The sequence below is a fragment of the Triticum urartu genome, chromosome 3 (assembly GCF_003073215.2).
Source record: "Triticum urartu cultivar G1812 chromosome 3, Tu2.1, whole genome shotgun sequence".
Taxonomy (NCBI): Eukaryota; Viridiplantae; Streptophyta; class Magnoliopsida; order Poales; family Poaceae; genus Triticum; species Triticum urartu.
Window position 1 is genome coordinate 470,994,674 of NC_053024.1, and position 12,127 is coordinate 471,006,800.

General features: G+C 42.2%; 2 protein-coding genes and 2 non-coding genes across 4 annotated transcripts; 2 read left to right on the forward strand and 2 right to left on the reverse strand.

Moving 5' to 3' along the window:
- Positions 1-843: 843 nt before the first annotated feature.
- TRNAR-ACG lies at positions 844-916 on the reverse strand. The gene has a single exon. It is a non-coding gene; the product is annotated as a tRNA-Arg (tRNA).
- Positions 917-1,082: 166 nt separating this feature from the next.
- Positions 1,083-5,234, reverse strand: LOC125544416 (high mobility group B protein 14-like). The gene is made up of 5 exons (XM_048708107.1): positions 4,870-5,234; positions 2,425-2,482; positions 2,303-2,347; positions 1,375-1,455; positions 1,083-1,297 (listed from the first exon to the last, which is right to left on the reverse strand). Exons 1-5 carry the CDS (start codon positions 5,040-5,042, stop codon positions 1,265-1,267), a joined length of 390 nt encoding a protein of 129 aa, XP_048564064.1. The 5' UTR covers positions 5,043-5,234; the 3' UTR covers positions 1,083-1,264.
- Positions 5,235-5,362: 128 nt separating this feature from the next.
- LOC125549792 lies at positions 5,363-5,513 on the forward strand. Its single transcript, XR_007301511.1, has one exon. It is a non-coding gene; the product is annotated as a U4 spliceosomal RNA (small nuclear RNA).
- A 663-nt stretch (positions 5,514-6,176) lies between these two features.
- LOC125544415 (lipid phosphate phosphatase 2-like) lies at positions 6,177-11,753 on the forward strand. The gene is made up of 8 exons (XM_048708106.1): positions 6,177-6,585; positions 6,662-6,749; positions 6,846-6,955; positions 7,029-7,122; positions 7,253-7,441; positions 7,560-7,619; positions 10,971-11,132; positions 11,351-11,753. Exons 1-8 carry the CDS (start codon positions 6,346-6,348, stop codon positions 11,470-11,472), a joined length of 1,065 nt encoding a protein of 354 aa, XP_048564063.1. The 5' UTR covers positions 6,177-6,345; the 3' UTR covers positions 11,473-11,753.
- The last annotated feature ends 374 nt before the right edge of the window (positions 11,754-12,127 follow it).

Sequence of the window (12,127 nt, forward strand, 5' to 3'; positions counted from 1 at the left end):
AAAACTGCCTCAACCGAAAGGTTAAGCGCCATCATATAGTAGATGGCAATGGCATAAATAAAACTTTGTGTTTGAATTTTTTTTAGGAACGAAACTGCACCAGAATACAAAATTGGAACCAAAAAAACTGCATTGAGAGATAAAAACTTTGTGTTTGAATTTTTTTTAGGAACGAAACTGCACCAGAATACAAAATTGGAACCAAAAAAACTGCATTGAGAGATAAAAACTTTGTGTTTGAATTTTTTTTAGGAACGAAACTGCACCAGAATACAAAATTGGAATCAAAAAAACTGCATTGAGAGATAAAAACGACTCCGCTGGGGAACGAAATTGCACCCAAAATACAAAATTGGAACGAAAAAAACTGCCTCAACCGAAAGGTTAAGCGCCATCATATAGTAGATGGCAATGGCATAAATAAAACTTTGTGTTTGAACTTTTTTTAGGAACGAAACTGCACCAGAATTCAAAATTGGAACAAAAAAACTGTATTGAGAGATAAAAACGACTCGCACCAGAATACAAAATTGGAACCAAAAAAACTGCATTGAGAGATAAAAACTTTGTGTTTGAATTTTTTTTAGGAACGAAACTGCACCAGAATACAAAATTGGAATCAAAAAAACTGCATTGAGAGATAAAAACGACTCCGCTGGGGAACGAAATTGCACCCAAAATACAAAATTGGAACGGAAAAAACTGCCTCAACCGAAAGGTTAAGCGCCATCATATAGTAGATGGCAATGGCATAAATAAAACTTTGTGTTTGAACTTTTTTTAGGAACGAAACTGCACCAGAATACAAAATTGGAACAAAAAAACTGTATTGAGAGATAAAAACGACTCCGCTGGGGATCGAACCCAGAATCTCTGGTTTCGTAGACCAGCGCCTTATCCATTGGGCCACGGAGTCATTGTTGATATTTTCACACTCATAGTAATTTTAGTTTAGTTGTCAAGCAGTAGGTTAACAGGCCCCCTGTTTAATTAATGTGTACGAGTTATGATTAAAATTTACAGCTATTGAAATGTCACTCGGAAACAGTAAACGTACTGCCCACAACACATTAGTTCGGCCGTTCGGGTGAATAGCGCCAATATGAGACTGAAGTGAGTCATTGTAACACTGACGTTACATTTCGGTGTATAGAATTCTAGCCATCTATAGATAATAGAACTCATACAATGCTCAGGCATGTAATATACAATTGAATGATTCATCCAGTTAACTTGTGGCATCAACAGAACCCAATGTTCACTTCTACTCTGATTCTTCGGACAATTCACCATTTATCTACATGAAGTAGGACAAAAAATGATCAGATGAGTGAGAAATAGGATAAAATATGCACATACATGTACAACAAACACCTTTTTCTTGTTATATTGAGCCATCGCCTTCTCAAACTCAGCACGCCTCTCGGTAGCTAGATCATAATACTTCACCTTTTCCTGGTGCGAAGAACAAGGTGAAAATGTTAACATCAGTAGAATACAACATAATGTATTGTCTAGCAGTTTTGGCAACATAGTTTCCTTTTGTAAGCATACTTTTGAATGGATCTTTTACAGTTAGAAGACGGTTTTATAACTCCACCAAATTATGTAATGTGGTCTTACACAAGTCAATGGGAAGACATAACTGCTAAATAATTATGTGCCAAATTACATTTCCTAAATGAGAAATTTCACAATAATATGACCGGTATAGCAAAGATGGGTCATTATCATCATCAATGTTAAGTGGATTCATATGTGTAGAACTGTCTACAGGTAGGGACTTCAATTTTTTTTAGTGTAGCCAGCTAAATAGAAACAATAAACCTACTAACCAACATGTAAATGATAGTAAATGTGCAATAGTGTACCATCATCAATAAGAAACTTAGCTTACATCCTACAAAATTAATTCTGAGTATACAGGTCATGAAACTTCCACTGTTAAACCTACAACCTGTGTCAGTGCATCCCTTCAGCTGTTTCTCTGGATTGGGATAAGCAATGAACTTGATCTAGCTACTAGGCACATCGGCAAGGTACAAGGGACAGGCGGAAAAGGACGGTATTTTCATTGCGAAATTTGGATCTTGCTGAATAAAATATCAAGGCAAGGTTTTGCATTTCATGATTGGACAAAGAAGCTTCTATTGATTTCCAATAACAAAACGGAAATAAGTGAATCATCAAAGAAACCAAACGACATCTCCACTACATATATTCCTATCAACCATATTATAGTACCAGACAGCAACCTAATGCAACACAGACATCATCAGGCTATTGGAAGGAAAATACCAACCTCAAATGCCATTTTATTCCATTTCTCACCACATGCCTTCCCTACCTGCAGTGAAAGGTATATTACATTACAAGATTAAGAAAGCCAACCTCAAGCTTCAAATTTAAATGATGGAAACTTACATCCTGCATTGCTTTTACACTTGGATTTTCTTCCTGAAACGTTTTCCGGAAATCCTCCCTTCAAGAGAATATACCAGCTTCAGTAAAATTGGTTCAGTGCAAGCGATGAAACATCTTAACCAGGGCAATGAAATGATCATATAAATAAAGAGAACATTAAGGCCCCATTTGGAACACAGGATTCTTTCTTGATGCCCATGGAAATCAACTAGGTTCTAGCGAAAAAAAGCCTATGTTTGCCTACAGATATTTCTAATTAGACAATTAATTAAACAATTTAAATACACAAACGTGAAACATAAGGAGTGCTGTGAAATCAGACATGTACTGAGGCATGCAAGCTATGAGTCGCACAGGGACAGAGATAGGCGTTTGGCAACATACATCGCATGTTTGCATTATTTGTTGACCGTTGCTATGCGTACGACACATCCATGTAAGATTTATGTCCGATGCACTCCAGCCACCGTCCGATGCCAGTCTATCAGCATTGTTCCACCATTTGATTTCAGTGTGGGATGCAAATCGTAATTCAAGATCGTATGTACAGCAGTTTCGTTATTTATTTGATTGTTTTAGCCTGGTGCCCTGGTTAACAGTCTACGATGGACAGAGGAATTATCTCTGCAGTCATTACGTTCATGATAGATTAATGTTCAACACCAGGACAGCAGGAAGGAAGTTTGGTATTTGTGTTACACCTAAAGCCATGTGAAGAACCCAAAGGATAAGCAATCAATATGTTCAAAGATGATGACTGGATGAAGCAGAAAACGTTTATATGGTGCAGCGACAATGTCCTATTGCAGCTATTCTTTACTTGCGAGGAGCAGTTATTCTTTATCAGCACTTAAAGCATTTTGGAACATCAACATTGGGGTAAGTCAACAGCACATAGTACATTTTTGTTCATACATCAGTGATTATTAACCGTTCCGGTGCTACTGATAAGCTGAAAACAGTTCGAATTGACAAAAAAGCATACTAGGTCCGAACAACGCTGAAAGCATGAGTTAACCGTTCCGGTGCTACTGATAAGCTGAAAGCATTGTTCCACTATTTGATTTCAGTGTCGGATGCAAATCGTACATTCAAGATCGTATCAAGGTTTTCGATTCGACGAGTCGTTTTGGGGTAGCAACTCTTGACTAGTTGTGACTAGTCAAGACTCATAGTCGACATGAGTTACCAGGGGAGGAGCAGACCACCAGCAGCAGCAGCAACCAGGGGAGGAGCAGACCAGCTTGCCGCGGCGCCGGTCGGCAGGATTGTGGGGTGGCGGCTGTGGCCAAGGGAGAGGCTCGCGTAAGCCAGTATAGGTTTGGGTCAGGGGAAAACTGGGGCGATCTAGGTTTCACGGGGGGATTGGGCAAGCAAATAGAAAAAAAAATGACAGGCTGGGCCAACTTCTAGTCGTTCGACTCATAAACCTAGACTAGTCGATTGAGTCACTCGACTCAGCCAATTAGTCGAGTCGACATGTTGAGTCGACCTTGCAGTTACGACTCTTAGACTAGTCAACGACTAGTCGATTGAGTCGCTCGACTCAGCCAATTAGTCGAGTCGACCTTGCAGTTACGACTCCTCGACTAGTCAACGACTAGTCGCGACTAGTCAACGACTAGTCGTTCGACTCGAAAAGCATGGATCATATGTACAGCAATTTCATCATTTTAGCCTGGTGCCCTGGTTAACAGTCTACGATGGACAGAGGAATGAATTATTTATCTCTGTAGTCATTGTGTCCACGATAGATTAAATGTTCAACACCAGGACAGCAGGAAGGATGTTTGGTATTTGTGTTACACCTAAAGCCATGTGAAGAACCCAAAGGATAAGCAATCAATATGTTCAAAGATGATGACTGGATGAAGCAGAAAACGTTTATATGGTGCAGCGATAATGTCCTATTGCAGTTATTCTTTACTTGCGAGGAGCAGTTGTTCTTTATCAGTACTTAAAGCATTTTGGAACATCAACATTGGGGTAAGTCAACAGCACATAGTACATTTTTTGTTTATATATCAGTGATTATTAACTGTTCCGGTTTTCAGATAAGCTGAAAACAGTTCGAATTGACAAAATAAGATACTAGGTCCGAACAACGCTGCACCCATCGATTAGAGAACAAACAAATGCACCTCTGACTGCTAGACTGAGATGAAACATCTTCAGAATAGTAGTACCTTATTACCAGGACATGGGGGCTCACTAGAGCTCTCTGCACCAGAACACCACCACTAAGGCACTCACCGATTCAAAGTTTCTCAACAGAACTGCCGCACATCCGAAGAGGTGTAATATCCTAACTAGCCCGAGGTTGCGAGCGAACAGCCCAGCCGAGAAGCCAGAGAAACCCCTAATACCGCATCCCAATTGCTTCTCAGCAGAGCAGTCGCCAGTAAGCAGACACGAGATTAAACACAGATGAAGAATTGGACATACATAAAATAGAAGAAGGCGGTTGGGGGCTTCTTGGGGCGGCGGAGGTCGCCGAGGGTCCCCTTCTTCCGCGTCTCCGGCTTCGGCTTCGGCCTCGACCTCGTGCGGGGGCTTTCTACGGGGGGCAGCCGCACCGTATTGAGGGGCTTCGGGGTGGTCTGCGACCTCGTCTTCATCCCGCACTTTTCTCGGGCTCGCCGAGCGTACAGAGGCGTAGGTCGGCTTGAGGGAGGAGGAAGAAGAAAGAAGCAGAGAAGCCGAGCGTACAGAGACTCTGGATCACCTGGCTGCTGGGCTCCCGGGTTTGCATGGGCCAGGGGAAGGCACGGCCCAGCAAGGATATCTGGCCCGCCCGCTCCTAATAATTCATTGAGTCGGTCTGTTTTGCTCCGTGCAGGGGCAGCGTTGCGTTAGTTTTGTCCCACATCGGTTGTGGAGGAAGGAGCGCGAGGGGTGGCCGGGTATAAGATGGGGCGATGGGCGGCCTGGAAAAGGTATCTTTGCGCTTGGGGCAATGACGCAGCTAGTGAGGTTATACCGAGGCGCGTCAATTGCTGGTTGAAAACTATTTCCAAACCCCCTCTTTGGCCCTCCGGGGCCACTGAGAATTTCTGAAAGGGCTCCTTTCCTTCGGGAAGGGTAAAGCCCACAAATGTAACATTCGAAATATTTAGTACTCTTGAGTAGTTTTTGTTCCTTTGGCCTGACCTTTGAAGGTTGACAACCTATGAAGGTGAAGATTAAGTTTTGTCAAAAGTGATGGTTGCTTCTCAAATTGCGATTAGTATAGGTTGTTTCTTAGATCCGCGGGAACTGAAGATGGTTGCTTCTCAAACTGTAATTGGTACTAATTGTTTCTCAGATCCGCGGGCACTGCTGAAGATGAGTTCAGTATTTTCTCAGGTCCGCTGGCAGTGATGTGTAGAATTGGTACTAATTGTTTCTTCAGTTTTCGTTTCTAAATCGCTGGTTGCTTCTGAAGCTGGAATTGGTACTAGGAGTAGTTTCTCAGATCCGCGGGTACAGGTCAGCTAGCACTGATGATAAATTTTTCAAGGACCTGAGAGCACGATTGATTCTGCCACTGCCATTGCACAGAAATGCAAGCATATATAACTGGGTGGTGGACCTAGTGGGTACCGCGTAGAACGCGGTTTGCAGTCGCTGTCCATACGCGGTGCCGCAAGTCAGTCAACTCCGTGCAGATTCCCGGTCAGTCATTTAAATCTTGGGGTCTACCAAAATACTGTACTGCATAGCCGATTTCGAAATTTCCCTCGCAACTGCCAGTCGTCCTCAAGTCCTCCATTCTGTGTGCTATAAAACAAGGGCTGACGCGCCGCCCCACAACGGAATAAAAGAAAACGGAAGAGTCCGGGGTCGAGAGCAAATGCGCTAACATCACTGTCTCTCCTCCTGCATTCATTGGAACGGATAAGGAGTGTTAGATAGATCCACATAGACAGAGGAGAGGCTGAGATGCAGGCGCCGGCGTGTACCAATGCTCCGGCGTGCACATTCCCCTTCGCCACGATGCAGTCGCATGGCGTCAGGATCGCGAGGTCGCACGCCTACGACTGGGTTGCGCTGCTCCTTCTGATCGCCATGGAATGCGTCCTCAACGCCATCGAGCCGTTCCACCGCTTCGTCGGCGAAGGCATGATCGCGGACCTCAGATACCCGTTGAAGAGCAACACCGTCCCGGTCTGGGCCGTGCCGGTGCGTGCGACCCTCCCACATTTAAATTTGGAAGCGTATATCTCCTGAGTTTGAAATTTGAGGTCTTTTCACGCAGATCGTTGCTGTCATTGCACCTATGCTCATCTTTATCGCCATCTACATCTGGAGGCGGAATGCGTATGATTTGCACCATGCTACAATTGGTACTTTGTTTATGTAGTTTTCCTCAAGTTGTTAATGAAAATGCAGTGCTCAGGAAAAACAAGTCTCGTTCTGATGCGCCTCAATTGAACAAGCAGGTATTCTGTTCTCTGTGCTGATCACCGGCGTCCTGACGGATGCGATCAAGAACGCCGTGGGCCGTCCGCGCCCCAACTTCTTCTGGCGCTGCTTCCCTGACGGAATCGCTGTAATGACACTCGCTCGGATTTCTCTGAATTTTATCTTGCACCCAAACTTAGACTGGTCCCCTTGTTGCCCAGGTGTACGACAACATCACCACAGCAGTCATATGCCACGGCGACGCCAGCGTGATCAAAGAAGGCCACAAGAGCTTCCCAAGTGGCCACTCTTCCTGTAAGATGCCACTCACTTTACTAGATTCAGTTGCACTGTTACTGTCACAAAGCGATAGCAGCAACAATCTACGTGTACTGTGTACTATGTGCTCGATGCCTAATAAGCTTTTCGTCGTGCCGTGGCGCAGGGTCTTTCGCCGGCCTGGGCTTCCTGTCGTGGTACCTCGCCGGGAAGATCACCGTCTTCGACCGACGAGGACACGTCGCCAAGCTGTGCGTCGTCATCCTGCCTCTCCTCGTCGCCGCTGTCATCGCCATCTCGCGGGTAGATGACTACTGGCACCATTGGCAGGACGTCTTCGCCGGCGGCATCCTTGGTCAGAAGCTCGCGCCTATGCTTTGTTATCTCTGAACTCTTTCTTTTTTCTATTCATGTTTTTGCGGGAAATATCCAAACTCTCTTCGGTGCTGACGAGGTTTGTCATGTCCGTGAAGGAATGGTGATTGCGTCTGTTTGCTACCTGCAGTTCTTTCCACCACCCTCTGATGACAAAGGTATACTTCTTCTGGACTCTTGGTGCATCTGGAGTATTTCATATCAGGACTGAGGACTTTCAGTTACATGTTAAGGCCCTCTTTGGTGCATAGAAAAAGTGAAGAATGAACAGAAAAATAAGAAGAAGAAAAATAATTACGTTGACAGTACTATTCATTCATTTAGTTGAGCTTTTTAAAGAGGCTCCACCTTGCCCCACCATCCTTCCATAACAATTGGTAACAATCTGACAATTGATCACAATGGAATCTTGATGACGTTCCAGTTAATTGGTCTGAAGAGATGCATTCTGTCCACAATTGTCATGCTTGATTGCTTAGCCATACCAAGTAATCTAACATATGCACGTTTAATAAGCATCTTAAACTTTAAAATTGCATATCTATCTTATATTTCTAATCAAGTGTTGTATGTAGTCCAAATTTATCATTTTGTCTAGCTATTTACAAGTTCGTGCCATTGAAATAGTTCATAAAAAATTATGGCTTAAATTTGGGTGAAATGTTTTGATCTAATATTTGTACTGTTGCTCAATGAGTCTTTTGTATACCTTCATTGACACAATATGTTTAACGAATATATTTCTTGCACTCGGCACAAGTGTGCAATAAACTTATTTAGCCATAGCCAAAGTTACCTCTTACCTTCTACAAAGTAGTACACCATCCTAGCCATTAGAGGGTTGTAGCCTCCTTATCAAAGAAAAAAGTTCCTAGCAATTAGATCAATATTAATGGACAACCCTTAATAATTTGGGAGCATCGTAAGATTTCTTGTTTAGTTGTAGTATACTTTGGTACACCTTCTCTATAAGGATTTAAAAATCTCTATGTAAATCAACAGTGGAGATTAAAAAGTACAACAACAACAACAACAACAACAATAAAGTATTCCAGTCCAAATAAATTAGGGTAGTCTAGAGCTGAAACAATTAAGATCACGAAACCTAGTAATGGTTCTGGCACGTGGATAGCTACCCCCTGTCCATGGCTAGTTCTTTGGTGACATTATGTCTCTTTACGAACTCCCCTCATGTCAAGTTTGTTCTACCCCGACCACTTTTGACATTATCAGCAAGCTTTAATCTTCTACTACACACGGAGCTTCTGGAGAGCTGCATTGTATACGTCCAAATCATCTCAGACGATGTTGTACAAGATTCTCTTCAATTAGTGCTACCCCAACTCTATCGTGTATATCATCATTCCAGGCCTGATCATTTCTTGCGTGGCCACATATCCATCTCAGCATGTGGATCTTTGTTACACTTAACTGTTGAACATGTCGCCTCTTAGTTGGCCAACATTATGCGTGATACAACATCGCAAGTCGAATCAACGTCCTATAGAACCTATCTTTTAGTTTGTTGGACTCTTGTCACAAAGGATGACTGAAGCTTGACAACACTTCGTCCATCCGACTTTAATTTGATGGTTCACATCTTCACCGATATCACCATTCTTCTACATCATTGACCCTTTGAAAATGTACCATTTATTAAAAATGACAACTTAGTCTACTTCGCATGGTGATCATTTGTCATCACCATGTTGGATTCATGGGTGAGCATTTGACATCCAGACAAAGCAATAGAACCAATCATCGTGTTGCATGGAATATTGGTTTGTCAAATGAGGCCACGGATGATCGAGTTGAAATAGAGCAAGAGAAGCCATCATGCAGACAATTTGGAGCTTTATAATGAAAGGCAAACATAAAGGGCGGAAGGGAAAATGGACATGTGTATGTGAGTTTTGAAATCCCGCTGGTGGCATCACAAATGGACTGGGGCGAGGTCCACAAGTGACTCCCCAATCAGGTGCCAAGTACTAGTGTCAAAAAACGTCTTACATTATGGGACGGAGGGAGTAGCTGGAGTGCCCCTCGTAGACCTCACCATTGTCTGTGATGCCGTCTAATTAGTCCATACTAACTAATCTCAATTAGTGTCACTAAAGTAGTAGTAAAAACACTTAAAAATTTGAGCCACAATAGTCAAGCTGATTATACTCCATACCGTTAGATTCGATGTATTTGTTTGAGACACATCTTTTTTTAGCCGGAAAATTTGAGACATGTCTTTTAAGAATTTGAGACACATCAAAACAGAAGAGTAACACTTGTACCTAATATGAGCAATTAAGTACAATGAACACTAGGAATATGCTAGCTGCCCTTTAAGACATCCCACAACGGATCCATGCATATAGGAAAATTATTGCACGATTCTAAAACAAAGGGAAATGTTAACAAAAAATGCTTGATAAAAGAAATTATCATCCTCACAACATAAATTGTCATAAAAAAATGTTTGTTTTGCCATGCTTGAAAATCTGATGTTCGCTGGTTATCAAAGTCCACAACAAATTAGGTGTAGGGCATATGTTGATGAAATTCAATAAAAAATATTTGTTTATGGACAGCTACCCACGAGGGAAATAAACTTCAATGATGTTTATTCAAGAAATAGTTTTTACAAAAGAATCAAGTAACACCTAAAAACACAAGATAAGGGAGAAATGACATTACCTTGTCCTGTATGCAACATAAATATGTTGGAGAATCAACCTAATAAAAAAATGTTAGAAGACAAATACACGGGGGGAAATATCCCATGAAGCCATGGGTACTAAATAAGTCACTTGTTGCACAAGAAATGGAACGGATGATGCACAAGAAATATGTTGATATGCTTATTTAGTTTTCTTTTCTCTTCCTTCAAAAAAATCAAGTGGCACATAACAGCAACATGTTGTAGAAAAAGATTACTAAAGCAAACCTCCTGGTTCAGTGAAATGGAGAAAATGTCTTTCGATGTCCGCTTTAAAGAAAAACACACTAATTTTACAATTTATTGGATCTCTTCTTAGAGTTTATACCTATGAAGTACGAGATGAAGGTCTTTAGCGGGATGATAACATTCTAATTATATATTTTTTATGTGATTTGATTTTAATTTGGTTGTCTTTATTACTATTCGTACACCTGTTTTTCCTACTCTTGAACATCCATGTTTACAAGATTGTGTTTTTAACTCCTCTGCTTTCCACATGGATTCGTATTCTATTTATGTGTCTTTCGTATGCCTATCTTTCCAGAATCTTGTGACTAAAAAGGCCCTAAATGTTGTATAATCGTGTTCCGCAAATACCAAATCTTAGATCTTAAAGGAAAATAAGTTGACTAGAACCGTATGTTTGACTATATTCCGGAAACAGACTACACCAACTTTATTTTAATTTTTGCAATTTTGAAACTGCACTTTCCGTTGCTTTCTCTGTCGATACAAGCTAATGTGTGCTTGCTGAATTTGATCTAACAAACAACCATAATCAACGCAATGGCTGCAGGTTTCTGGCCTCATGCACACTTTAGGTACATCAGCGACAGGGAAGAGGAGAGCCGGAGGCGGCGCACTACTGAAATGAGCAACAGTGACTCGACCGCAGTTGTCCCTCGGCAGGGTGAGACAGGAGCAAACACGAGCCGCACGTTGGACGCGATGGAGTCCGGTACGTAGGACAGGGCGATGGCCCCAAGTACTCCTCCGTTCCCAAATATAAGTCTTTTAAAGAATTTAACTAGTAACTATATACGGAGCAAAATGAGTGAATCTACACTCTAAATATATCTACATACATCCGTATGTTATAATTCATTTGAAATGTTTAAAAAGATTTATATTTAGAAACGGAGGGAGTAACATGCATATATTGTGGCCTGTGGATAGATCCGTTGTCACCTACCCTAAGCCTTGGAGATCTCAGCTTCGGAGTTCCAAAATGTAGGGTTGGAAGTGTCACTGAATCTCTTTGTATACATAGTACTACTTTCTTAGAGTCCGGTGCGTAGGACAAGGCAATGGCCCTGTGTAACATGTATTGTAGATCGATCACTTGGCATCTAGTAAAAGCCATGGAGATCCAGATTCCAAGTTCCAATGTGTACGGTTAGAAATGTCACTGAATCTGTATGTATATACACATGTAATGTGGAATCTATTCCGTTGGGGCCTAAGCCTTGGAGAATGGAGGTCTAGCTTCCAACTTCTGATGTGTAGGGCTAGAGATTTCACTGTATCTCTATGTACATATACTGAATGCTTCCGATGTGTATAGCTGTTTTTTCTACAATTGCTACGAATTTCCCAGTCCTTCTCTGCATACTTTTTCTGAAGTAACACATAACCAGAGTTTATACTGCCAGAGCATGCATGCATGCATGATGAGGACTGAATGCTGGTTACTGAAGAGCGAACCACCATCCCCATTCTGAGCAGAGCGGGTGTGCGAACGGGTGCCGGCAGCCAGGGTGGGCACGGGGACTCACCGACGGTGGAAATCCATGTCGAATACCACTACTCCTGCTCTGCTTGCCAAGTTGCGCGGAACGAAACTACGAGAGATCGGATAAGAACGTGTATCAGTGCATGCATGACGGCGCAGCCAAATATACTCTTGTAAATTCTTCTGCTAAGCTTTCGCTTTTCACTTTTCACGCTGGAGCG